This window comes from Microtus pennsylvanicus, chromosome 3 (assembly GCF_037038515.1).
Source record: "Microtus pennsylvanicus isolate mMicPen1 chromosome 3, mMicPen1.hap1, whole genome shotgun sequence".
NCBI classification, from domain to species: domain Eukaryota; kingdom Metazoa; phylum Chordata; class Mammalia; order Rodentia; family Cricetidae; genus Microtus; species Microtus pennsylvanicus.
The window spans coordinates 62911953-62938606 of record NC_134581.1 but is presented as its reverse complement, the minus strand read 5'-3'; the positions used below and the strand labels follow the sequence as shown (position 1 = coordinate 62938606).

Genomic DNA, 26654 nt, shown 5'->3' with positions numbered 1-26654 from the left:
AGCCTCCCGGCCTCCCTTCTAAGCTGTGTAGCCTCATATTCTGGTTACCTGAGTCCTTTTATCTCTAATCTTAAGCATTTTGAGGGTATCCCCAGCCCTCAGCACAGGGACAGCACTGATACCTGCTGAGAGACATGGTTAGTGCCCCTGGGACTCACTGCCTCCTGCCTCCCTCCTGCCTGTACTAATAGGGCTGGCTACAGCTCTTTTCTGTTTACAGCTCTAATAGAATGGTATAAATGGTTCACTTATACAATATAAGCTTCCTTCATCTATCATCAGGTGTGGACATGAGTAACTAAAAAGTTATCAGCCCCAAAATAATTGTTCTTAGACATTAAGTGTGGCTGACAGAATGCAGTAGTGGAAAAAACAGGGAAAAGGAGAGGCAAACGAGAACGGGGAAAATGCATGCCCAGAGACAGCTCAACCTTCTGGGGATGAAGAGGGGTTTCATAAATTGAAGAGTCACTGCAGATAGGTTTACCCTTCCAGGAAAAGGCTTTGAACCCACTTGCACAGGCAGCAGTCCCAGAACTGGGGTTAAAGGGGAAATAAGAGTAGATGTCAACAGTAGCCAGTGGTTACTTATTGTCATTTACAGCCTCCTCTTACTTCAGAAATCCCCTTTAACATCTTTGATCTCACCAGGAGCTCACAGGAAACTGACAGTTTGTCTCCAAATACCCACCCAAGACTAGTTTTAGCTGCCATACCCACATTCAACTGTCTTCCCCAGGGAAACCAGACTATTTTGCCTTTAAATTCCTTCAAAAAGGTAGTGAAAGAAGACTGGGGTGGGCGCGGGGGGGGGGGGGAGGACTTAAACAAGGTCTCACAGTTCCGAACTGGCAGCACCAGTGTGCTGGGTTTGCCTGGCTTGCTTGGTGACGTCAGCACAGAGAAAGTCTGTCTAGAGAAAGGCTAAATCATGGCCCGAGTGGCTCATTAATGGGAGGGTCTTTTTTTTTTTTTAATGGGAGGGTCTTTTATTCTTGATTCTCTCACTGGGTTTATTTCAGCCAAACAAAAATCACCTTCACTTGCCCTGGAAAAGTATCTGGGGACATCTTTCCCCAAAAGGGAAGACCTTTACCTTATCTTTACCTCCAAAATAGACCAGCTACTCTAGGATGGCCCTCTTTCCCCCAGGGGGACAGGGACCAGAAAGAAGGGAAGTGGAGGAAGAGAAAGGAGATTACATTTTAGAGACCAGAGGAATGTGGCACCTAGCATGTATATATAAAGGTTTCAAAATAAAACAAGTCAAAGTCTTAAGCTACCTGACTGCTACTCAAATTAAAACACTGGCCCTCCAACTTCTCAATCCTAGAAGATTAGAAAAGCAGAGGGAAAATAAACAGATTCATTCTTTGAAAATCTAAAAAGCTGCCTATGGAAGAGGAGCCAGCCTCAGTCCCAGCAGGCAAAAGTAAGGCAGCTGGGAAGAACTGCCCAGGAAGCTCTCAGGTCTACAGATGAAGGTCTTTATCTATCAGAACTACCTGGCAATGGAGAAAGACTTCTTAGGAAGTGAGCAGCAGCTTGGTTCTGGATGACTATCTGGGATCTCAGGATTTGGGATCTCACATGAAGCAGGGTTGGACCATGTGGTCTTTTTCTTCTTTTGTAGAACAAAGATCCGATGATGAATTTATTCAGTCCAGATTTCACTGAGAACACACCCCAGGTAGAGCAAGCTGCTGAGAAGAATAGCTCCCCTGCTTTCCAAAACAAAAGTGGTCGCCAGCACTGAGAGAGTTACCAAGGAGTTGGAAAAACAAGTTGAATATACACTTAGTAAAGCTACAAATACCAAACCACAAAATGCTTGGGAAGCAGAAGGTTGAGGCTCAGATCTGGAGGTTAACGTGGCCTTGAGGAATATGGACTGAGGGGAGATTTATAGCTCAAATGAGCACTGGGGTAGAGAATAAACAAGGCATGTTTTGGCAGGAGGATGTAAGTACATCAAATCTAATAGTTAACGTGGAAACAGTCTGTGAAATGCCTTGAATACCAGGGGAAAATTTAAACTCTGAACTGAGAACAGTAGGGAAGGTTTCTAAACTGAGAAAAAGTAAGATAAAATCAATATTCTGGATAGTTTTAATGAACTATTTTTTGTTGGAAAAATATAACCTATCCATATGGATGTACAGACATGTAATGGAGCTGGGGGTGTGGGTGTCCTTCACTTTTTGGTTTTTTCTGTTCTATTCATTCATATATAAACTTCTGCTCTCCTAGGATATGCTAGAGTCTTATGTAGAGAGATGGAAATTAAACAAACAGTCTATGCTGAGGATGTGCTTAGTGGTAATGCTCAATGCTCATGCTAGTTTCAGGCTTCAATTCCCAACACCGTGGGGAGACATGAAACAAACCCCATTTATGTCTAGAAGGTTTGTTTTGAATTTGAGTTCTTTTTAAATTTATGAGTTTTTAAAAAGTTTCTTTTTAAAAATGTGTAAGGGTGCCGGGCGGTGGTGGCGCACGCCTTTAATCCCAGCACTCGGGAGGCAGAGGCAGGTGGATCTCTGTGAGTTCGAGACCAGCCTGGTCTACAAGAGCTAGTTCCAGGACAGGCTCCAAAAAACCACAAAAGAAACCCTGTCTTGAAAAACCAAAAAAAAAAAAAAAAAAAAAAAAAAAAAATGTGTAAGGGTATTTTGCCTACATGTGTCTAGTATCCTGAAGGTCAGAAACCTGGTAACTGGAGTTACAGATGTTTGTCAGAAACCATGTGGGTGCCGGGAATTGAACCCTGGTCTAAGGAGGACTAGCCAAGCCGGGCGGTGGTGGCACATGCCTTTAATCCCAGCACTTGGGAGGCAGAGGCAGGCGGATCTCTGTGAGTTCGAGACCAGCCTGGTCTACAAGAGCTAGTTCCAGGACAGGCTCCAAAACCACAGAGAAACCCTGTCTCAAAAAACCAAAAAAAAAAAAAAAAAAAAAAAAAAAAGGAGGACTAGCCAGTGTTATTAACTGTCAAGCCATTGACATATTATTGACATATTATTACCATATTATTACCTTTTTTTTTCTGAAACGGAGTTTCAGGCTGGCCTTGAACTCATAGAGATCTGTCTGTCTCTGCCTCCCAAGTGCTGGGATTCAAGGCATGTGCCACCACGCCTAGCCCTTCATTAACTTTTTAAAAGTATTTATTTTATGTGTATATGTGTGCTTATATGTATACCATATGCATGGAGGAGCCCTTGGAAGTCAGAAGTAGGCAGCAGATCCCTTGGAACTGGAGTTTGCAGGTGGCTCTAAGTCAGGTCCTCTGCAAGAACAGTCAGTGCTCTAAATCACTGAGCCATCTATCTCTCTAGTCCCCACATTAACTTTTAATTCATGTGTCAAGACCTCCTGTATGCTCTCTGTCACGCAACCCAGTAGTGAAGACTAGTGCTTAGGATCACACTGAGAGGACAGAATAACCACAGAAACAACTCCTTCACACAGTTAGTCTTTCAGCTTTTGCCTGAATTCTCTTCATTTATAAAATATCTTTTTAGTGTCCCCTCCCAGTGGTGATTTATAATGCCAATATATTGTTTCTATAAATAATGATGAGTGGGTGGTTTTACCAACTCTGAGAACCTGGGTTAGGGAGGGGAGCAGCAGCAGAACCAGGGGAAATGACTTTCCTAAGAAGCAGGCAACTCAGAGAATCAGTTTGAATGGGCTGCGGGGATAAAAGAGAGGATGACTGAACTCTTAAGGGAGAGAAATATGGTCCTGTGCAAACAGAGAAGCCAGGCAGGGGATCAAGCAGGAAGCCTTTGAGCACTAATGAAAACAGACCACTGTCTAGGGGATGGGGTGACAATACCAATCCCACAGCTAGGAAGAAAGCCAGGTTACAGAAGCAGAAGCCAAAGGCTTATTACTGCCAAGTGTGGAAAAAAGGTGAAATATTAGTAAATGCCTCCAGACCCAAAAAGGCTTGGCTTTTGTTTTCACTTGGATTGGGGGTTGGGGGAAGTAACCCCACCAGACCACGCCTCTAAGACCTCAGGAGCCAGCACTGCATTCCTCAGAGCCCTACCTCCCCAGAGACAGGAGCCTGACTTTAAAAGCAATTAAGTATCTAGGCTATTTTAGGATTACTCCTTGACCACCTGGAATATCTTATTAAAGCACAGCTCAGATGTCCAAAGCAATTTTAGTTCCCATTCCTCACTTCTCCTCAAGGCAAAAACTAACCCTTTTCCATAGGGTTAAGTAAAAAGGTGAAGCTACTACCAACTCTTCACTTGGGGGGGGATCTCCATTCTGTCACCTAAGAAATTGTCATAAATAAATAAATAAATAAATGAGGAAGAAAACTTCTTTCCTTAACACCTTTGCGCAAACTGGTAACTCTTAGGAGATTCTTGAGCATTCTCTGAAAAGAAAAAAAAGGCAATGCATTTCCTGTCTACTCTATAATCTGATATGAGCCCCAAGGGCAAGGATCTAGGCAAATTCCTAGGAACTGACCCTCAACGTAGTCATTAGCAAAATCACCAGGTTTCAAAGGCCTGATTTCAAGCTCTTGGATACCAATTAATTGCTCTGAAATATAGTCCCTATCTAAGTATTTAGGTTGAACATGGCTGTTTTTTCCCGTATGATAAGCAAAACATAACTACCTATCTTTGTCCAGATCCATGGATCAGAATTATATGTGGCATGTATGTGACAGCTTTACTGATGGCCTGGCTGGTGGTGCTGCAGTGTTAAAATTCCATTTTCTAGACCTTTATAAGAAGAAAAGAAAAGCACTCCTGCTCTCTTCCTACTTTTAACTGATTGCAGGAAGCAATGAGACACAGAAGGGTAAGGGGCAGGATTACAGGGGAATCCTAAGGGGAGAAAGGAGCCCCAGGAAGTCAAACAGATACTGTTAGAAGCTACACTGTTGGACTACAAAACCCTCCTGATAAGATCAGGATTACTGCTCTTAACTAAATCACTCTAGCCCTGGAAGCACTGGAATTATAATTATCAGATGCTCACCTTCCGCTGTCAGGTAACTTTAGCAGGAACCAGAAAGAGCTTGCCCACCTCCCACTAGCAACAGAGATCATTCAAACTCAGTCGCTTGGAAAAAGAGCCAAGCAAGACTTCTGATTAAGCAGCAGGAAGGGAGCAGGGTGGAGAAAGAAGACATGATCCTACATTCTCATCTAGACACAAAATCACCCCATGCAATCAGGAAGGCTGGTAGAAATGAGGTGTTTCTATAAAATGAGGGAGAAAGATGGAAATGCAAAGTTGGTCATGAGAGGACCGATGCCAAGGCATGGTGAAATGCAAGGCAGGCCTGGTCTGGGAGGAAGGCTGGCTCCTCTCTGTGGAACCCAGCACTACAGACCTTTCCAACCTCTGAGCTATTCCTTGTGCTTCTGACAAGACTGCTGACGTGGGCAGAGCTTACTCAGAGCTGCAGAGCCTGTGAGGAAACTGGGATGTAACAGGAGAAATAGCTAAGAGATTAGGAGCCTGGCTAGAAACTTCTCTGAAGGTCTCATAGAACACAATTTAAATGTATACAAAGCAAGCATTTAAGTGGAAAAAAAAACTATCATGCATCAGCTTATAATTTTTTTTTTTAATCTCTCTTATTTATTTGTCAGAGTTCTTGTGTAGCAAAATGGGCTGGAATTTTCAACCTTCCTGTTTCAACCTCCCAAATAGTGGGAGGAAAAATATGAGCTACCAGGCCCAGGTTAATTTTTATTTCATTATTTATTTATGTGTCTGTGTCTGTGTAGATATGCGCACATTTGTGTGAGTACCCACAGAGGACAGCGGATTCAGAAGCTGAAGTTACAGGGTCTGTGAGCCACCCAACATGGTTGCATAGCCCTTACAAGAGCAGCAAGTGCTCTTAACCACTGAGCCATCTCCCTGGCCTTTCGAGTTAATTTCTGAACTCTAAGTTTGTACTCTGAATTTTCCTATAATTGTTCTTCATAAGCGCCTATTCATAAGCAGTTTTGTACTTATTTGATTCTAAAATAAGTGACTACAAAAGCATAAGTAAGGGGTGAAATGTAGGTTTGTGGTTAAAAAAGAGCTTGCCTAGCATGTACCAAGACCTAGGTTCAATCTACATTACTACAAAAGAAATAAACAAGAAGCCATGCATAAACACAGTTTCATAGCAGGGCAGTGGTGACACACAACTTTAACCCCAGCACTCAGGAGGCAGAGGCAGGCAGATCTCTGAGTTTGAGGTCAGTATGGTCTACAGAACTAGTTCCAGAACAGCCAGGGCCACACGGAGAAACCCTGTCTTGAAAAACAAACAACAACAAAACAACTGTTTTATGAACATTCATAAAGGACAGCCACAGTATTGAGAAAAAAGAAAGTTGAAGTAGAATACATGGGGTTCTTGTTTTTGTTGACATATAAACAAATAGTGATTTTTAAAAATCTGAAAAGGTATAGATTTACCAAGAAACCACCCCAAAGTCCTGCTGACTTTTACTTCACTTTTAAAACTATTTGTCACTTTTCCTTCTCAAACATTTTCAAGTACATCTGATAGACACGATGATTCAAGTCTGTAATCCCAGTACTTGGGGAGGCAGAGGCAGGAGGAGTCTAAATTTGAGGCCAGCAAAGCCTACAGTAACATCCTGTCTCAAATTTTTAAATATTGTATTTTATTTTATTGAGACAGAAAATCACTTTGTAAGCCTGGCTGACCTGGAGCTTGCTCTGTAGACCAGCCTAACCTTGAGCTCACAGAGATCCACCCACCTTGGTCTCCCTAGTGCTGGATTAAAAGTGTGTACTAAATAAAAAAGAAATAAAAAGAAAAAGAAAAGGAACATGACCGCTGCTAGGTATGGTAGAGGAAGTTTCTTGTAGACAGGTGGAAGAGCATGGCCAGAGGCAGACAGAGTCCAGAATGGACATGTCCAGACTGAGCTGTGCCGTGTGGGGGAGGAGAGAGAGGGGAACCAGGTGTAGCAGCCAGGAGGCCAAAGGTACAAAGAGAGCCGGCAACCAAAATGGCTGGATTTTATGAGGAAGAGTAGCCCAGCCCCCTGACCTGGAGAGTTCAGCCAGGGGTGTCCTGTAACAGGCAGGAATTGAGGGATAAAGGGAGAACCTAGTGGCCAGGTCTACTTTGATATGTTAAATAAGCACCTCAGCCATTTGTCCTGGGTCTGAAATCTAACATGTACCACTATTAATTAAATTTTAAAAATGACACTTTAGCATTTATTTAAAAAATAAATATTTTGCAGACTCTTTGGTAATAAGAGCCGAGCACAAAATTGTATATAAAATAAAATAATAAATCTACAGTAGGTATTTTCCTTTAAAATACAAAGAAAATACCACAAATATTTACAGTTATATCTAAATTGTATGTTTGTAGCTTAATGTATCTTTTCTTTCTTTCTTCTTTCTTTCTTTTTCTTTCTTTCTCTTTCTTCATTTTTTGAGACAGGGTTTCTCTGTAACTTTGGAGCCTGTCCTGGAATTAGCTCAGGCTGGCCTCAAACTCACAGAGATCCGCCTGCTTCTGCCTACCAAGTGCTAGGATTAAAGGCGTGCGCCACCACTGCCCGGCGTATCTTTTCTTTATAAATTTGTGTATTTTCATATTTCCTAAAATGAGCCCAAATGACTCCTACAATGTGAGAGGAAAAAAACAGAAATTATGTGGATTGATTATTGAGACAGGATCTTAAGCAGTCTAGGAATGGAGTATGGAGCTGAGGATGACACTGAACTATCAGCCCTCTAGCTTCTGAGGAATTCAAGACACCACACACCCATTTCACATGGTGCTGGGGACTGAACCCAAAGTGCTGCAACTATCATACAAGAACTGTACTGAGCTTCAGACCACAAAGTTACTGTTGGAGTGATGAAAGCGCTGAGAGACCACGCCTCTCAGAAGGGAGCAAAGGGCTGCAAGCTAGACTTGCCTGGGTTCACTGCCCAGCTCCTCCTGGTGAGGCCACATATAGACTACTTCCTTCTTTCCTCAGCTATCAATAACACAGAACAAATGGGTGTAATGGCAGGGTTTACCTTACACAGCTCAATGAAATAAGACAGTAATTGTCATAGGGCAGGTCAAAATATCCTAACTGTTAAAAAACACAGGGGAAAAAAAAGAAGCAAACAAAACCACTAGCAGTAAGGCTGATCTGATGTAGAACTCTCCTAACTTCCCCCATTTCTTAAAAAAAAAAAAAAAACCTATAGAAATGCTAGATGAAATTTAACTCTATACCTCCTACACAGAGCTAAGCATGAAATCAAGAAAGGGTTTCACAAGTAGAAATAGGAACAAATGCTAAAGCTGAGGGCTAAAGAAGGAATGTCACCCAACTAATTTTTAAATTTTATTTTTAATTATCTTTATTACTTTGTATACATTTATTGTTGGGGGGGGGGCATGTGAGCCTTGACCCGTGTCTCCTTCCACCATGTGGATCCTAGGGGGCCAAACTTAACTCATGAAGATCTGCCTGCCTCTACCTCTTACATGTTGGGATTAAAGGGTATTGCCATAGCTGGGGACCCCAATTATAGTTCTTAACAGGGGTGAGGATTGGGATTTGATCATTTCCCCTACCCCTAGAATTCAAGTTGCAGGTCTCAGGCATGTCAAGAACCAGAATTGAAGTAACTATGTAAGAGGAAGAAATCTTGAAAGTTTGGGCCTGGCAAACCTGCACATCAGGTCAGAGGCAGCATGGAACTTTGCCATCACCACAGAGCACCCAATGGAAGTCAAGCTCTTCCTAGGCATATACACTTCAAATCCACACCAGCCAAACCAAAGCAAGCATCTAAGCAGGTGGAGCTCCAGAAAAGAAAACAAAACACCCCTAAGTAGAAATAAATCCCTACAAAATGAGCTTACAAAGAAAACCAGCAAATCACACGGGGAAATGAACTCTTATGTAGGACAAGACAAAGGAAAGGCATGCAACCGAATTTAAAAGCATGTATCAAAGGAATGGCCAAATATAGATACTTGGAAGAAAGCTAAGCAATATCTTTCCCTTTTCTATGCTTAAAGTTTCCATAACAAAAAAAGTTTTAACAAGATTCTCATAGTTTAAAAAATTAAAGGAATTAGCTCGGCGGTGGTGCACAGCTTTATGTGGTATGTGCCACCACCAGCCAGAGAGAGACCTATCTTTAAAAAAAAAAGAACAAATATATATAGATAAACATATCTTCAAGCGCTTGCTTTGAGAGCTTGGGGACCCAAGTTTGATCCCCAGAACCCACACACAAATGCCAGGTGTGATAGCACATGCTTGTGTTCCCAAAAGTAGAGAGGTGGAGTCAGAAGGATCCTGGGGTTTACTGGCCAGTATTCCTGTGGATGACACACACACCAGAGCATACACCTGAACACACATACTTGCCCAAGGGAAAAAAAAATATTGGTAGTGGAAGGAGAGGAAGCGACTGCAAATCAGGCTTATGGGACAGAACAGGGTTCAAATAGAATAGACGAAAGAGAGTGCAAATCTAGAATACTATTGTCAATCACAAAATAGCTGAGTAGAATCTTAAAAACCAAGATTTACAAAGATGCAACCAGACTCACAACACACTGCACTCTCCGACAAGAAAAACAGGGTAAAGAAGACAAAATAACGGTCAGTGTAGGGACTCAGGATCTAAAGAGCTAGGAACAAAGTACAAAAGGGCAAAGTCAAGAGAGATATGAAGAAATGTTTCCACTTACGATGGCTAATTTTATTACAAACTTAAAAACTCAGTAAAGAAATAAAAAGGAAAGTAGAGCTAGAGAGTAGAATACAAGTAGTGCTAAGAAAAAAATACATAAACTTGGTAAGTATAAAGAATTGACTGTTAAGGGGAAAATATTGGAGAAAAGCAAGCAAACAAAACAAACAAAAAACCTGGAACTAAGCTGGGCAGTGGTGGCGCAGGCTTTTAATGCCAGCACTCGGGAGGCAGAGGCAGAGGCAGAGGCAGGCGGATCTCTGTGAGTTCGAGACCAGCCTGATCTACAGAGCTAGTTCCAGGACAGGCTCCAAAGCTACAGAGAAACCCTGTCTCAAAAAACAAAACAAACAAAAAACCTGGAACTAAAGTACAAACCACAAGAGGTTCCAAGACAGAACTGGAGTGTCAGAGGTTAATATCAGAATTGCTTAGGTACTGTGGTTTGCTAAAAAGATAAAGGATGCAAATCGCAATCTAAAAGTAATAATAAAAATGTGGGGGGAGGGGTAAGTGCACAGGGGAGGAGGGGCTCAGTGGGTTTAGGCATTGCCATCCAACCTGACAACCTGGTTGATTCCTAGGAACCACATGGTAGAAACGGAGAACTAAATCCTACAAAGTTGACTTCTGAACTCCACTTGTACACTAAAGTATGTATCTGTACACACACACTCTAAATAGATATAATTCTAAAAATGCCTATCATCTCAGCTACTCAGAAGGCTAAGGCAGGAGCCCTACTCAACATAGGAGTTGGGGACCAACCTAGGCAAAAGTGAGACCCACATCTCAAAAAGATAAAAAGTAACCAATAAAATAAAGTATAGTTTCTAAAACCATATATAAGAGATAAAGAATAAATAGACTACAACTGAATAAGTGAACACAGGAATGGAGAAAATCAAAAGGGGACATTCTTAAATCAAAACAAAACCAGAGGGTGAAAACAGATCCACATGTGAGACCTGGGATGTATAGTTCTGTGGTACACCACTAGCCTGGACTGCACAGGCTCCGAATTTTAAAAGAAACAAGAAACATATGTACATGTATCAATCCCAATAACCAAATACTGCCGGACAGTGGTGGTGCACACCTTTAATCCCAGCACTCAGGAGGCAGAGGCAGGCGGATCTCTGTGAGTTTGAGGTCAGCCTGGTCTGCAAGAGCTAGTTCCAGGACAGGCTCCAAAGCCACAGAGAAACCTGTCTTGAAAAAACAAAACAAACAAACAAACAAAAAACCCAAATACTAACAAAAAAGGTCTAATTTTGTATTAGAATATTTTAATTAAGCTCTTCAGAACCTGATCATACAAAAAACTTAGACTATAAGGAAGACCTAAGTAAATGCAAATTAACAAACTCAATCCAATAGAAAAAGATAACAACACTATCTATCAAATAGAGAACACACATTGTTTTCAAGGACATTTATAGAAACTAATCATACGTAAGGCTAAAACAGATTATCTTAAATTTCAGAGACTGAAAAGCATGCTAGTTTTCAAGGACCAAATTTTGCAGAATAAGGCAAAACTGAGATAGATTCAAGAAAAATCTTTATAGCCTAAGATGTATTTGTAAATAACAAGAATTCTAGAAAATGTGTTTAAGTTACAACAGCTTAAAAAAAACAAATTTGTGTAAATAAAACTGACAAATTTAAGTAAGATCAGAAGATCATATCAGCCTCAAGAAAAAGGGCCACAGACAATGAAGGCTATGCAACACATGACTTCTAGGGCAGCAAAGTTGTTCTGTATCATGGTGGACACAGGTCATTATAATTTGTTAAGCTCATAGAAAATACAGTAAGCATGAATCCCAAAGACTGGCAAGATGGCTCAGAGAGTAAAGGTGATCACCACTAAGTCTGATGATCAATTTTGATCCCTGGGACTTACACAGTGAAAGGACTCTAGCAAGCTAACCCTCTGACCTCCAGAGATTTACCATGGGAGGTGTACATCTGGACCCCCACCCATGCACACAAAATCTATTTTGTAAGAGTTTCTTAAAAAAGGAACTCACTTTAATGTAAACTATAGAAGCAGGCATAATAATGTGTCAATGTAACTTCCTTGATTGTAACAAATGTACCCTCTGGTGCAAGATTTGATAGTGATAAAGGATGGGGAGGAACACTAATCACTATACCTTCTACTTCATTTTGCTATAAAAATTACCCTGAATAGATTATCTATTTAAAAAAAAATGTGGTTGGCAGGATACCTTAGTGGTAAGGGCACTTGCCTTGGAGCTTAATGACTTGAGTTTGATATTCAGAACCCACGAGGTAGATGGAGAGAACCAATTCCCACTGGCTGTCCCCTGATTTCTACATGAGCCCCTTTCCCCAACACAGAACATGATGTAATAATAATTTTTAGAAAGGTTAAAAAAAAATGAGGCAGACACTTAACATTGCCACCACCCCCTACCACTTATAAGCACAAAATGGAACCAATCACATAAATGTGAAATAAATGAGAACAAGTAAAGCAGAGTAAATTAAAAGAAGATATATTATGGGATTCCCCTCTGTACACTGTGAATAGCACTGGTTAATAAAGAAGCTGCTTTGGGCCTATTGCAGCACAGAACAGGGCAAGGAGGGAATTCAAAGCAGACAGAGAAGGAGAAAGTAGGCGGAGTCAACCAGGAGCCATGTAACATCTGGCAGATAAAGATGTGAGCCGCCAATCAGAACCTTGCTGGTAAATCATGAGCCTCATGGTAAAATATAAAATAATAGAAATGGGTTAATTTAAGATATAAAAGCTAGCCAATAAGAAGCATGAGCTAATAGGTGAAGCACTGTTTAAATTAATATAGTTTCTGTGTAGTTATTTTAAGTCTGGGCAGCCAGGAAATGAACAAGCAGCTTCCGTCAACAAAGGCAGAAGCAGCAAAATATCGAGTGCCTACTACCCCATGACTATACTGTCTGTTGGAATACAAAATAAGTGTGGTCCTGTCCTCGTGGAGTTGGCTATCTAGTCTGGTGGTTCATCTAATCTGTGGGTTGAACAACTCTTTCACAGAGGTCGGCATATCAAATATCCTGCATTTCAGATACTTACATTACAGTTCATAACAGTAGAAAATTACAGTTACAAAGTAGCAACAAAAATAATTTTATGGTCCGGGGTCACCACAAACAAGGAACTGTATTAAAGAGTCACAGCATTAGGAAGGTTGAGAACCACTGATCTAGCCTAAGAATTAGACACCAACGAGCTAATAATACAAACATAAAATATGTAAAGCATAATGATCAATAACGGCATACATAGAGAACCAGATCCTGCATAAGACTTTAAGTAAATGACAGTTACAATGAACTGAAGGAGAGAAAGAGCCTGGCAAGAGAGACCAAGCAGGATGATCACCATATGCAAAGGCCACAGTGCATGGTGACAAGACAGACTACTGACGTCAAGGTAAAGATAATGAGGCAGGTTTTAGACACGCAGATTTTGAAGTTTATAATTAGAACACCCAACATATGTAGAGGACATTAAAACAGTGACAAAATCTGATTTGGTTTCTAGAAGATCATTATAGACTATGTCGAATGGATTATAAAGTGGGGTGAGCAAAGACTTGGAGGAGACAGGTAGGTGATAGCAGACAAGTGGTAGGATTCTAGATATTCAGATGAGAAGACTGGTAAGTTTGGGGGATGACAAGGGCAGGCATGAAATAACCCAACTCCAAAGTTTCTGGTATGAAGGACTAAGTGTCTAACAAGTCCATTTTCTGAGAAGGAAAAACAAAGAGAAAATGATTGTAGGGAAAGTATCAACACTAAGAGTTCAGTTTTACCAGTACTTGGGAAATGGGTGCAGGAGGATCAGGAGTTCAAGGGCAGCCTCAGCTATATAGCAAGCTGGAGAACAACCTGGGCTACTTGAGACTTAAGACCTTGTCTCTCTCTCTTTTTTTTTTTTTTTAAATATTTTTAGACTGGATGGTGGTTGTGCACACCTTTAATTCCAGCACTCAGGAGGCAGAGGCAGCCTGGTCTACAGAATGAGTTCTAGGATAGTCTTAAAAGTTTTTAATTGCTTTAAATGTATTACACTTGAGATGTGAGTAGGGCAGCTATTCTATTCAGTTATTTATTTTGGTGTTTTGACACAGGGTTTCTCTGTGTAGCTGTGGTTATGTGGGAATTCACTTTGTAGACAATGCTGGCCTCAAATTCAAAGATCCCCTGCCTCTGCCTCCCAAGTGCTGGGGTTAAAGATGTGCATCACTAGTTCCCATTGTGAGTAGGATATGATTGGAAATGTTAACCAGTCAGCTGGGGTTAGATACACTAGTATCAGCCTAGGAACAGAGATCCAAGTAACATATGTCTCATTCATATATTTACGAATATACAAGAGTCTCCCAAGGATGACGTAGAGAAGGCTTAGAATAATACCTGGAGAATTAGGTGAAAAGAAAGCATTATAGGGAAAATAAAGGAAAATAAGCACAAAGAAGAAAAATTTCAAGGAGGAAATGGTCAATGATCCAACCCTCTTTTTAAATAACAAATGAGGTCAAGGAAGTTAGACCAGGCAACATGGCAGCCATTAGAAACTTTAGCAAAGAGAAACGAAAGTTCAGGGATCTGGCTGGAGTGTGCTGGCAAGTGTGACAAAACGAAATGTAAGGTGTACAAGTCTTACGAGAAACTGTGCCTGGGGAGATGTGCAGTACAGGCCTTCTTTAAAAAGCAACCTCAAAGTTTTTTAAACAATCACATAATGTATGAATTTGAAGACTACAGTTTGGTTGCTTGTTGGTTTTAAAGTTTGAGAGATGATGTTTAATTGCAGAGAATTCTTCAGAAGAGAAGCGTCTGAAGAGTCAGGAAACAGAAGTCTTCACTGACGGAGCAAGTCCCTGAAAGTCTAGAAGAGTGGGACTTGGACTCATGCAGAGGGATTAGTCTTTGGGGAATATGGAGCAAGCTAAGCCAGCTACCACTTCAGTAACACTCACATATCCCTAATCCCTATGCTAACAGGAAAAGCACAGCAAAGTACATGGTTTATGTTTCCACAAGCCTGAAAGGTTCCAGAGGACTCTTGAATACTTATGTTTGGCCACAGTTCTAGAAAACCTAAAGAAACTCTCCTTGAGTAGTATCCAGGATTTACTGAGCTTCTTACCTACCAAGGCAGTAAGAACTAAAAATAAGAGCCTTTGGACATTATATGCATTTTACAAAGACCATTCATATTTCTATTTTTCTTCTACCTTTGTAGCATCTACAAAACAAGCCCAATGATGGTGGGAGAGAGCTACTGTACCTCTGGAAGAGATCTATGCCTGGGTCCAGCGCAGACAGTTACAGAGCTCGTTCAAAGCACTGTAATAAACAAGTGACAGAGCTAGAATCTAGATCCACACCTCCTGTCTTTCAAAGACTGACCTAAGAATCAAATCTGCTAGTAACAGGTGTGTCAAGTATCTGCCTTAATCTTTGTGGGTTAACAAAGACTGTCTGGAAGGGCAACCAAGCTCTCTCATAAACTGCCATAAATATCATGGATAGTACACAGGGCTGGGCTAGAGGAGGCAAATAAGAGACCTCAAGGTGTGGATCCTAAAACTCTCACAGGTACAGTGTGCTCACTGTAATGACTACCCAAGGACACAAACTCAAAATGGACACTAAAAATAGGATTAAATCAGGTGTAGTGATGCACAACTTTAATTCTAGCACTCAAGAGGCAGAGGCAGGTAGATCTCTGTATTTTGAGGCCAGCCTGGTCTATATAGCAAGTTATAGCAAGTTCTAGGCTAGCCAAAGCTACACAGTGAGATCCTATCTCAATTAATTAATTGAAAAACCAACAAAGAGAGAGAGAATACACAGAAAGACCTTGTTTCAAAAATCAAAACAAAGCAAAGAAAAATAAATAAATAAGCAAGCAACAGCAAAAATAACCAGAAATGAAGAAAATTCAAGGCTGTCAAACTCCTCAGCTGCTAAGAGTAAAGCACAAACACCAATCTTTAAAAGCATAGCCTGTTCTGCCTAAGGAAACCAAGGACAGCAGGGTTTCTCAACCTTACCACTTTCAATAAGACAATTCTTTGTCAGGAGTGTGTAAATGTTGTCCTAAATTCTGTGTGATGTTTGGCAGCCTTCATGGCTCTTCTCACTAGAAGCTAGGAGCACACATCTGCTTCCAGATACAGGCACAACAGCACTGCTAAGCGTCAAGCAGTAGAGAAGAATCAGCTCCAACTGATAGCCACTGATCTAGACAGACCGTAATTCCAGATACTGGAGGGCATAAAGACACATTACGGAGAAAATGGGGAGAGCCTACCACCTTTTCTTTCTAGTCAACAGCTTAAACAAGTTTTGCAAAACCTCTCAAATGTTTTGCATGGAGTACTTACCAAGTATGTGCCCAGAACAGTAGGCCTACTAATGGGCCCACACACTAGAGGGATAGATAGATCCCGGAGAGCAGTTTGCCAGAGCATTAGAAGAAAAAGACAGATGCCACACTGCAAGCTAATTACCCAGCAGGAATTAATCTACCATAGTAAGACAGGACTATTGATTTTTTTTGAGACGAAGTCTCATGTAGCCTGTCCTCAAGCTCAACCACATAGCCAAGGATTATTTACAACTTCTGATTTTCCTTCCTTTACCTCCCAGATGCTAGATTGTAGAAGTGTGTCACTATGTCATTTATGGAGTGCTGGGGATCAAGCTCAGGTTTATGTGTGCTGGGTGAGCACACTATCAACTGAATCACACTGGAGCCCCATTTCCATTTCTGTATGCCATTAATAGGCACTTCATTAACTGCACACAAATTCAATAATTTAGTTAAACAAACTAACTCTAAACCAAGTCATGCTCCTTTCTGTCTACCAGCGCACATCAAACTAAATGATCCTTCCCATCTGCCTTGGAGCTATCTTGGCATCTATCCTGCAGAGGTGCTGTCACAGGCTGAAGATGCAGCAAACAGCTCCCCAGATGTGCAGAACTGGCAATACCCTATTCTCGTTAACATGTGATCAGCAAGCTTTAAGAAGGGTTAGGATTTCTTCAGTTGAAAGTTTTCTGAAATAAGACCCTTCCATCCTAGAAGGCAACTCTGAACAAAGCCTTGTACAACACAAGGGACTGAGGAGGGGGCAATCTTTATTGGGCAATGAACCCCAGTAAATTTCAGTGCTTTGTACTGAGCTGGCAATGCAAAACCACACAGAGTAACCAAAGTGTCTGGCAAAGTAAGCAGAAAACCAGACATATAAACTCTAGCCCCCACATGCCCATCAAACTATCCCTCATCTTCCTATTCTGTGGAAGGAACCACTAGTTCCACTAATGGGCTCAAAACAAAGCCTGTATTGCCAAGAACACCCACTCTTCAGGCAGGAGAAGACCACCCCTAAGAGCCACCCCCCCCCCAAAGTTGGCTGTGTGATCTCCTTTGAGAAAAGGAACACTCAGTTCTTTGTTGTCTTGTTTTACAATTATTTACTCTGCCCATAGAAATCTAACGGGTTTTAGAATGCTGGGCTCCATAGTATTATCCATCTTCCCATCACCCTGGTGTCAGAGAATGAGCCAGGCCTTAGAAGCAAATATTTTGCAAGGCTTTCTTTGAGAAGAGAATCTATGAGGTAATTCTGACTCTATGTGCTGTAAGAACAGGATTTCAGAAACAAAGGATAACTGTGCCACCCTTAAGGTTTTCAATTTGCAAATGACTGCCTAGCCCCTCACCAACGCCTGTAGAACTTTCTGAAAATTCTACACTATACTGTACAGAGGGGGGAGGGGAAAATCACCTCTTCTACTTTGCTATTTATATAAGTGTTTGAAAAACAACATTTGTTTTAGAATATCTGCATCCCAGAGGAGCTTCAGTAGGGTTTTGGCTGACTTAGGACAGAGTTAGGTCGCTGCATCCCGCCACCAACCCTACCTTGAGGCTGCAGCAGCACTGCTAGACATCTGGCTCCTTGAGGAGAGACATGCCTGCAGCTGACAGCCCTGGCACAAAGACTCTGCCAAATTGATTACTTAGAATAAAGGACACTATAACTCATTAACAATTAAGATCTTGGGTCAACTGTAAAAGGTCTTTGAATTGTTGCTGGAACAAGTGCTACTTAACTTCTTCTCTCCAAAAGTTAATTACTTAGAGAACAAAAGGCTGAAGAACAAAACCAGCCAGGCAGCCTCATGGTCTGATGGTCTTTACAGGCTCTCTTGGAGCTATGGTTTTAGTCTTCTGTCCAAAGCATAACTCAACATAAACACACACGCCCTCAAGCACAATACTTACTTCTTTAAAAACATGTTTAAGGACTAGTGAGATGGCTCAGCAAGCAAAGGCACCTGCCACCAAGCCTGTCAACCTGAGTTCCATCCCCAGGATCCACATGGTAGACCAAAAGAACTGACTCCTATTCTCTGACCTCTACATGAGACATGCCTACACATATACCTACTTATACTACAACACATGTGTGCATGCGCAAACACACACGCACACACACACATGCAGTAAAACTTTAAAGTTAATTAATTAAAGCAAAGTTTAAAACAAGGGAAGACGGTGGCGAGGAAGCCGGCCTGGGTTTGATCCCTGAGCCCCACATGGTGTAAAGAGAGAACTGACTCCCACAAGTTGTCCTCTGACCTCCGTATGCCAGTACGGTATGTATATGCCCATGTACACACACAAAATCAATAAAATGCAGTAAAAATTTAATACTCACACAAAACAATAGAAACAAAGCAAAGGAGGAGCCCAAAGACCAAACTGAAAAACTAAATTTACAAGAGAAACAAGAAGTAGTCATCAAAGGTTTTAAGACATTGTTATTGTCTCCCAGACAAGAAGATTCTTTTCTACATTCAGAAGGAAGGTAAATTTAGAATGAAGCATTAGGCCTTAGCTACTCTGGCATTTATGAAACCATTTTTGGCAGGTGTTCTGCCAAACAGTCTATATTTAGTATGCATGCCTCAGAAACTTAAATGAACTCAAAGAGTTTGAGCTGGGAACAGCCAGCCTCCATTGAGCTGTGCAGCCACGGGCCGCTGCCATACAGAATGCTGGGCTGGGCACTCTGCCACAACGTACACGTGTGCACGCACACGCCAGTTCTGAAGAGTCTCTATTTTCAAAGCTCTAATGGCTTGACCTCAACACCTGCTGCACTTCCTGAAGACAGACAGGCTCTGGAGCTCCACTTGTTCCTCACACACGGCTGCACTTTCTAGGAATGACCGCACACACACAGAGGCTGGCCAGCTGCCAAGGCGGGGGCAGCAGCCGCCTCGGGTCTGAACTTTCCCAGCGCTGTCAGAGCGGTTCCTGCTATGAGCTGACTCAGCGGCCACCATGGAACGGTGCCAACTACACAGCAGTGCAGGGCTGCTGGCAATTCACAGATGTTTTACTAAACCAAAGAAATCAGCCAGAAGGCAGATCTGGGCTGGTGGCCAGGTGCCGCTGTCGTGGAAGCTGGGATCCTGATTCTAGTCTTAGCGCTGCAGGTACCCCCATGGGTGATCTGTGTCTCCCAGTGCCTTCTCTGCTTCAGAGGGATGCCCATTAGGACATGGAAGAGGAAGGCACGACAATTGTACAAGACAACTTGTGCAGCACATCCGCCAAATGCTTGGCACCAGACAGGCATTCACATGGCTCACTTGCTCTCCCTTTACAATGTCCTTGAGAAATAAACTCATAACTCTCCTATTTCAGTCTCACAAATTTAGAGCTTATGAATATAAACCATACTTAGCTTCATTATTTTCAATCTGCAATTGATAAAACACAGGCTCAGAACAATTTAAAATGCTATCGAAATATCAGTGAACAGACAAGAAGAGATGGGATTAGAGCCCGCTGTTGATGCTATTGTATAAAACTCAGGTAAACTGCACAGGGCTCCTTGAGACAAAGATGCCTATTTATTTTTCAGTTTCCAAAGGACCTTGTCAACTATGACTTTGCAATTGCCCTTTTGTAAGCCATACATATTCACAAATGCCTTCTAAGTAGCATCACTGGATTACAGAGACAGTATATATGTAAACTCAGAATATCTAGGTACTAGTAGCCTTATCATGAATGTCCTGTCTATAGCACCAACAAGCCACCCTGGAAGAATTTACCATTACTCTCATATTTTGACCGCTGGAAAACATCAGCGTAGGTCACAAGGAAATTATAAAGACAAAGGCTTAGTTGAAAAGAGATCCATCCTTAGGGTCTATCCTCCAAAATTATTCAATTACTAGGACTCCAAGGTCTGCCTTATAAAAAGCTTCCTACTCGCATGCTGCTCCCTAGCAGTGCCCTCCAAAGAAACAAGTAAAACCCCTACAGTTGACTCTAATATTCAACCATGTTTGGAACTAATTTCAACTTTCTTTGAGTAGAAAGGGAATTCTGAGGTCTCCCTTCCCTCTTTTCAACCAGACGATGTAAAAAAAATAACAGAATCATGTCTATAATGCTCTCTGTTGAGAAATATTCAGAAGTGCTTTTTAGCAGCTATATTCAACTTCAAAACAACCGAAAAACATGATCTTGGGTTTACTTAGAGCTAAAAAACTAACAGGGAAAATTATTCTACATTCCTACTAGGAAAACTAATCAGAACCATAAATTTCATTATTTAAAAATTTTTAGACAAGGTCTCACCATGTAGTCCTGGCTGGCCTGGAACTTAGTATTCAGACTTGGCTTGAACTCACTGAGATCTGCTTGCCTCTACCTACCAAGTACGGAGATTACAGGTATACACTAACACACCCAACCTTTTCTACTGCTTCTTCTACTGCCACCTCCTAAGTGCTGGAATTACAAGTGTGAACCAGCCACTTTGTTTTTTAGATAGTCGTAATGAAACACAGCTGTTACCTCATTCTTCCTTTAAAAAAAATAGAGGAAAGATTCTTTAACAGAAACTTGGAACAAACCAGACACATTAACAGTAACTTGTACAGTCTAATGCTTTAATAAAAAGAACCATCACTTAATATTTTTGTGGTCCTAGAGACTGAATCTAGCTCCTGACACTATCATGGAACTACACCCTCAGATCAAGCAAACAAATGCAGAGAAAAACTTCAGACTATTTCTATCTAGGTCAGTGACATGGGGTGAAAAGGCGTATTCCCAGCTCCTGCCCACCCAGCACCCTTTGTGACTGACCTCTAGGTAGAACAATAGCCTTCCTCCTATAGCAGAAACACTGACCTGCTTAAGCTGCTCATCCAGATTCCAGCTCGACTGCCCAGCTGTGGGGATGGAAGGTGGGGCCTTGGAAGTATCTTTGGTATGGTCTTCTTTAGCTTGTTGTCCCTGTAGTGGGAGTCCAGGTGCTGGAAGCAGGCTGGACATGGGTGCTGCTCTGGGGTCTTGGCGAGTTGCTTTTTGGACATGGAAATATTTGGAAGCAGCCTGGGCCTCTTTCTCAGCCACCTCTGCAACATTATCATCTCCATCTTCGTCTTCCAGACCTCCTTCCTCTTCCTCAGGTTCGGAGTTGATGCTGCTCTGCTCAAATACTTGGGTCACTGGTGTGGCTGGTGTAACTCTGGCTAAGGGGCCCAGAACAGGGCTACCAGAAGGTCTCCCAGGTGTGACAGAAAGGAGAGTAGGCTGGGTGGTTAGTTTGGGGGCATACAGCAACTGTGCTTCTCTTGTCTGCAGGTTCTGCTTCTCTCTGGCATCCATCTGTAGAGGAGCCTGGTGTGGCTGCTTTTGTTGCTGCTGCAGAGGCTCCATTACTGTCTCAGACTTCACCCACAGACTGGCATGGCTCTCAACCTGGCCCAGACCAGCAGGCACACTGGGTCTATATTTTAAGTGAGTAACCAAAACCACAAGGGAGAAAGAAGGGGGAAAAAACTATGTAAAACAGGTATAAAAGATTGTCTCTTCTCCAGTAAAGTTCTGAATACTAAATGCTCCTAAACCCGACTTTCAAGATGAGTAAGTTCTAGGGGTTTGTTTGGAGCGTGGGGAGGGAAAGTTATAAAAAAGAGAACAGGATCTAAGAGGGGAAATAGGGGGCAAATCTTGGTAGGGGTAGATTTAAACATTTTGTTTTAAAAAAAGGAAATCCAGAAAACATTTAGGTCTGCTAACAACTGAGTTCATATCTCTCTTACTCTCTACTTTATCAAACAGTTATCTACTGGACTTGCACTGTACAGGTGTTGAATTATAGAATTTGTAGTAACTATGAAAATTGAAATTACAAAGGCAAAGAATAGTCTGCCTGCAAAAGAAAGAATATGGCTTATATTTCCCAGACTCTCTGGAGAAGGAGACTCCTATTCAAGCTAGACACAGAGCTATAAGAGATAGACAGAATGACTTTTCTGACAGAAAAAGCAAGATCAAGCAAACTGCTCTTGGTTTAAAACTTCACAAATTTCCCAGATCAAATTGCCAGCCAGTTTGTTGAGTGGACTGAACCAGGCTAAGTGGACATTATAGCCTCCAAAAGAATCCGGTTTCAACAACATGAAAGAAAGAAACATGCAAGGAGGCAAGAGTCTCAAATTGCAAGCTTCCCTCAAAAACAAACGGGGGGGGGGGGGGGGGGGGGCGGGGAATTCCTCTGGAGATTTTAAAGTTAATTAATTTGAAACAGGTACCAATATTGCCTAAACAAGTCAATGCTACATTTTTTATAAACCACAAGTAAATCTCCTCACATCCTCTTTCTGTCTGATTCATTTCTACTATATTTATTTGATGAATACAGCAAGAAAAGGCTTCCAGTCCCAAAGTATTCTGGGGGCAGGTTTATCTGCATTCTTACCAATCCGTCTCCAAACACAAACCCCTTTCACACCCTGCCACCTCTAACCCTTCTCAGGCTCCCACCTTCAACAAGCCTCACTTAAATTATATTTTCTCACAAGTCTTCCGAAGTGAATGGATTACCATGCCAAAGTAAATTTTAGGGTGAAGAGGACTGGCACCGGGGTGTGCAATTTTGTTGCCACATGAAAGGGGAAGCTGCTCTGTGCAGGTTGGGACTTGATATCTGCATTGTCCCAGTGTTTTAGGACTGAGCTGGAAGATGGAGTGAAAGCATCTTGAAATGAAGAAGAAAATGAAATCTTCAGCATCTTCAAATATTCACGGGGGAAGTAATCCCCAGCAAGAAAAATGGCTTTGATCTGTAAATTTCTACATGCTTATTGGGGTACAATTTTTAAAGCTGGGGGGGGGGAGACCAAAAAACAATCAGAGTCATGCTGGACGATCCTCAATTTGTTTCTTAGAAGCACTCGGTTGTAGTTTTCACAGGCGGTTAAAAGATTCAAATTCCAATTTGCCTCTTACTGCCCGTACTTCCTCTTTAGCAGTTTAGAAAGTGTAAGTTATGCCTGCAGCAATACTTTCATTCTGCTTTAGCTCTTATTCCGTAAGAAAGCCTGAAGGATTTACACCCAGTTGGCAAAAGTATTCATCTAAAAAGCCACTTTGGGGATAAAAATACAGAAACAAAACACACACACACACACACACACACACACACACACACACAAAAGAGTAACAAGTAATTCACTGGTGATTTAAAAATATTCATATAATCATTAACGTCAACCAACACAATGGAAGTATTTCAACCAACTCCTGCCAGTCAGTGCACAAACGTTTCTTGTCTGGTTGGCACCATCTTCTCGGTAGGGCTGCCCTCAGCCGAAGGGGAGATGTCCCGTAGCCTCTTTCTTTAGTAAGAAATGACTCGGTTCTACAACTCAATGGGCTCATTCTCCAGAACAGAGCCCATCTCATCCCAACCCCTAAGCAGCCAATAATTTAAACAATACTACCAACATTTAGAGAATTTACGCCTCAGAAATCTAAACCACTTCATCCCTTCAGCCCTCGCTCTATCCTCTAAACTTCCCGGACCTCCAAACGGGGCGCAACGGACTGCTTTGCCGCTTGAGCCCGGCCTTGCTGACCATTTCCCTTACCTTCGTTTCCAGCAGCTCCGTCCCCGACCGACCCCCTCGAGCCTCTCCGTCCATTCTTTACCCCCTCCCAATGGAGCCCTATCACTTTTACTCCAACCAAACCCTCTCTGCCAATCTCCAGGCTCTTCTCCAAGCATCCCAACTCCACCTAAGCGCGCCCTGAGGTTCCCCGGGGGTCTCTTACCTTCCCCATCTCTTTATCTCAGATCACCCCTCTGGGCACCGGGAGGATAGGGCTCCTCCCGGCGCTCGCACTCTTCTTCAGCGGTCCCCCCGCTTCGCTGGCCCGCGTCTCCCCTACACACCTGCCTCGCCTCCCATTTCGGTCCCCTCCACCTGCCACAGCCCCGCTCCCGCCGCGGCTGAAAGAACCCAGACCCGCGTAGCTCACCTATGCGCAGCGTTCCGGGCTCGGGCTCGCGGTTGGGAAGGAGGCAGCCGCTCAGGCCCCGGCGCAGCAGCTGAGCCTCCGACTTCTCCGCAGCTGGGGGCCACAGCCGGGGCGGGGCCCACACCGGAAGCGGTGCCGCGGGGGCCGGGCCATCGGCCTCGGGCGGGGGAGGGGCAGTCAGGGGCGGGGCCTCGCGGACCGGGGCGGGGCCTGAGGCCGGAAGCAGCTAAAAAGGGAAGGAGGTGGTGGGAGGTGGGGTACGAGGCGGAAGTGACTCCTAGGGTCCGCCCTCCGGTTAGACCCGTGGGCGGAAGCTATTTAAGGCGGGCGGAAGCGTCAGCCAATGGGAGAGCGCAGACACAGAGGCGGTCCGGTGAGAGTGCTTTCGCGGGGAGTTGAAAAAAAGCAGGGTAACTACATCTACTCTGCTTTCTGGCTGCGGAGGTTGGACGTTCCTTGCAATAAGTTAAAGAGAGAGGTTAAGAGTGCTATGTTTCAGCCAGTCTTCATTAAGCATTCCCGTTTTTTATCAGGTTATCTCTGAATTATTCTAGACTGAGATTTTTCCCGTCCCCAGGGGCTGCTGCAACCCCTGGAGCGCCACCTCCATCCTCAATTCCGCCCTAATCACCAACAACAACACACACAAAAAGCCTTGCTTCTGCGACGCTTGGTTATAGTGAATCTATCAGTTTATACGTGCACCTCCGTGGTTTAACTTTCTCCCCTCTGATCATCTTCCTTGATCCAGAGTCTAAGGTCCAATTAACATTGAGCCTTACACCCGATTTCCAATCCCAGTCAAAACCTGGGGTTTCTTTCCTTCCTTTCCTATTGGTTTTGGTTTTTAGTTAGTTAGTTTGTTTGTTTGTTTGTTTGTTTGAGACAAGGCCTCTCACTGAATCTGTAGCTCACCTATTTAGCAAGAGTGGTTGACCGGCAAGCTCCAGAAATCCTCCTGTCGCTACCTCTCCAAGCGGTAGAATTACAGGTGTGCAGCACACTAGGCTTTTTACTTAGGTGTTGAGTATCCAAATTTAGGCCCTTCTTCTTTGGTGCCAAACACTTTACTGACGAATCCATCTCCTGAGTCCTCGATGGAGTTTTTTTTTATTATTATTATTTTTAAAAACTGTGGGTTTTTTAGTGTGTATCAGGATACTGAACCATTTCCTCCCACATTGCTCAAACGTGGTACCATCGCTCTTGGACTTTTATCAGAAACTCCAATCTGCTGAAAACATCTCCTTTATCTCTTACACTTTAACCTCCTCTACTTCCTTCCTTATCCTAGATTCAGTGGCATTTCATTACAACCCCAATCTTTCAATCCCCCAACCTTTCTTTTCCTCAACTAAGACCTCTAACCAGAAGAGACTTTATACTTTTCATACCTGTATCTTGCCATAGAAAATGATCTGATTGAAAAGATTGGAGCCACTAAATTATCCGTTTAAAATGAATTCTAAAGGTGGCTTCAAAGTTCATTATATTCTTCTACTCAGCTTGATCCTCACCATCTCTGTGAATCTCTAACTCTGTATTCACATACAACTTCCCCTGATTACCTTAGCATATAAGTAACAGAAAATAGAGAATGCCCTAAAATCTAGAAATCTACTTGTGTGTGTTCCCAGCCTGTTTTTCCCTTTTATAAATTATGCAATCAAAAATACCAAATTCCTTGTGCATGCCCAGCCAGGTCCTCAGTTCAGTGTTTATTGAGCAGTAAACAAAACTCATTTCCTGCTTTCAGTGGTCTTTACTGGTTCTGCAGAAAGGAAGCCAAATACATAGTGCCCGGTAAGTGCTTTGCAGAACAAAGCAGGGTAAAGATTAAACAATTGTGTCAGGCAACTTCTATTTTTAGATGCTGGAGAAGAACTCATTGATAAGGTGCTCTTAAACCGAAATGGGACTGATTTCATAGAGGTGACTCACATCTAGTGGATATCTACAGAAAGAATGTTCAAACATAGGAGACAATATTTGAATGCTTTGAGGTAAGAACGTGTTTGACAGATTGACAGGAAGAGTAGCACGAACAGTAACAAGGAAACAATGCTCATAGAAAACTGACTTTTATGGTCGAGTGAGGGGCAAGTGATAGAGATTACATAAGAAATTAGCCAAGTGCTCAACTATGCAGACTACAATAGACATAAAATTATTTTTGCCAGTCACTACTAACACCATGGAAAGTTTTGAGCCAAAAAAATAATTTGATCAGATTTAAACCTCTTAACTGAACGGTTCTAGTTGTGGCACAGAAGCTTGTGGATCATGAGGCTAGACAGATAAAGAGGGAAGCAATAATCCTGGAGGAAGATAAGAAGATGATGGTGTCCTGAAGTAGATGACATCATTACGGCAGGGGACAAGATGATGGGGTCCTGAAGTAGATGATGCCATTAAGGCAGGGGAGAAGATGATGGTGTCCTGAAGTAGATGACGTCATTATGGCGGGGGAGAAGTGGTCAGATTTTAGGTCTATTTTGAAAGTGAAGTTGCCAGG

At 42.5% G+C, this 26654-nt stretch overlaps 1 protein-coding gene across 1 annotated transcript in view; it reads right to left on the bottom strand.

Moving 5' to 3' along the window:
- Arid3b (AT-rich interaction domain 3B) overlaps positions 1 to 24247 on the bottom strand; it is a 48743-nt gene extending 24496 nt beyond the window's left edge. Inside the window, exons 1-2 of the mRNA XM_075965798.1 lie at positions 24140 to 24247; positions 21002 to 21602 (exon numbers count right to left, since the gene is read on the bottom strand). Of these exons, the coding sequence (XP_075821913.1) occupies positions 21002 to 21532 (531 nt within the window). The 5' untranslated portion in view covers positions 21533 to 21602; positions 24140 to 24247. The remainder of the gene's footprint in view (positions 1 to 21001; positions 21603 to 24139) is intronic.
- Positions 24248 to 26654: the final 2407 nt, after the last annotated feature.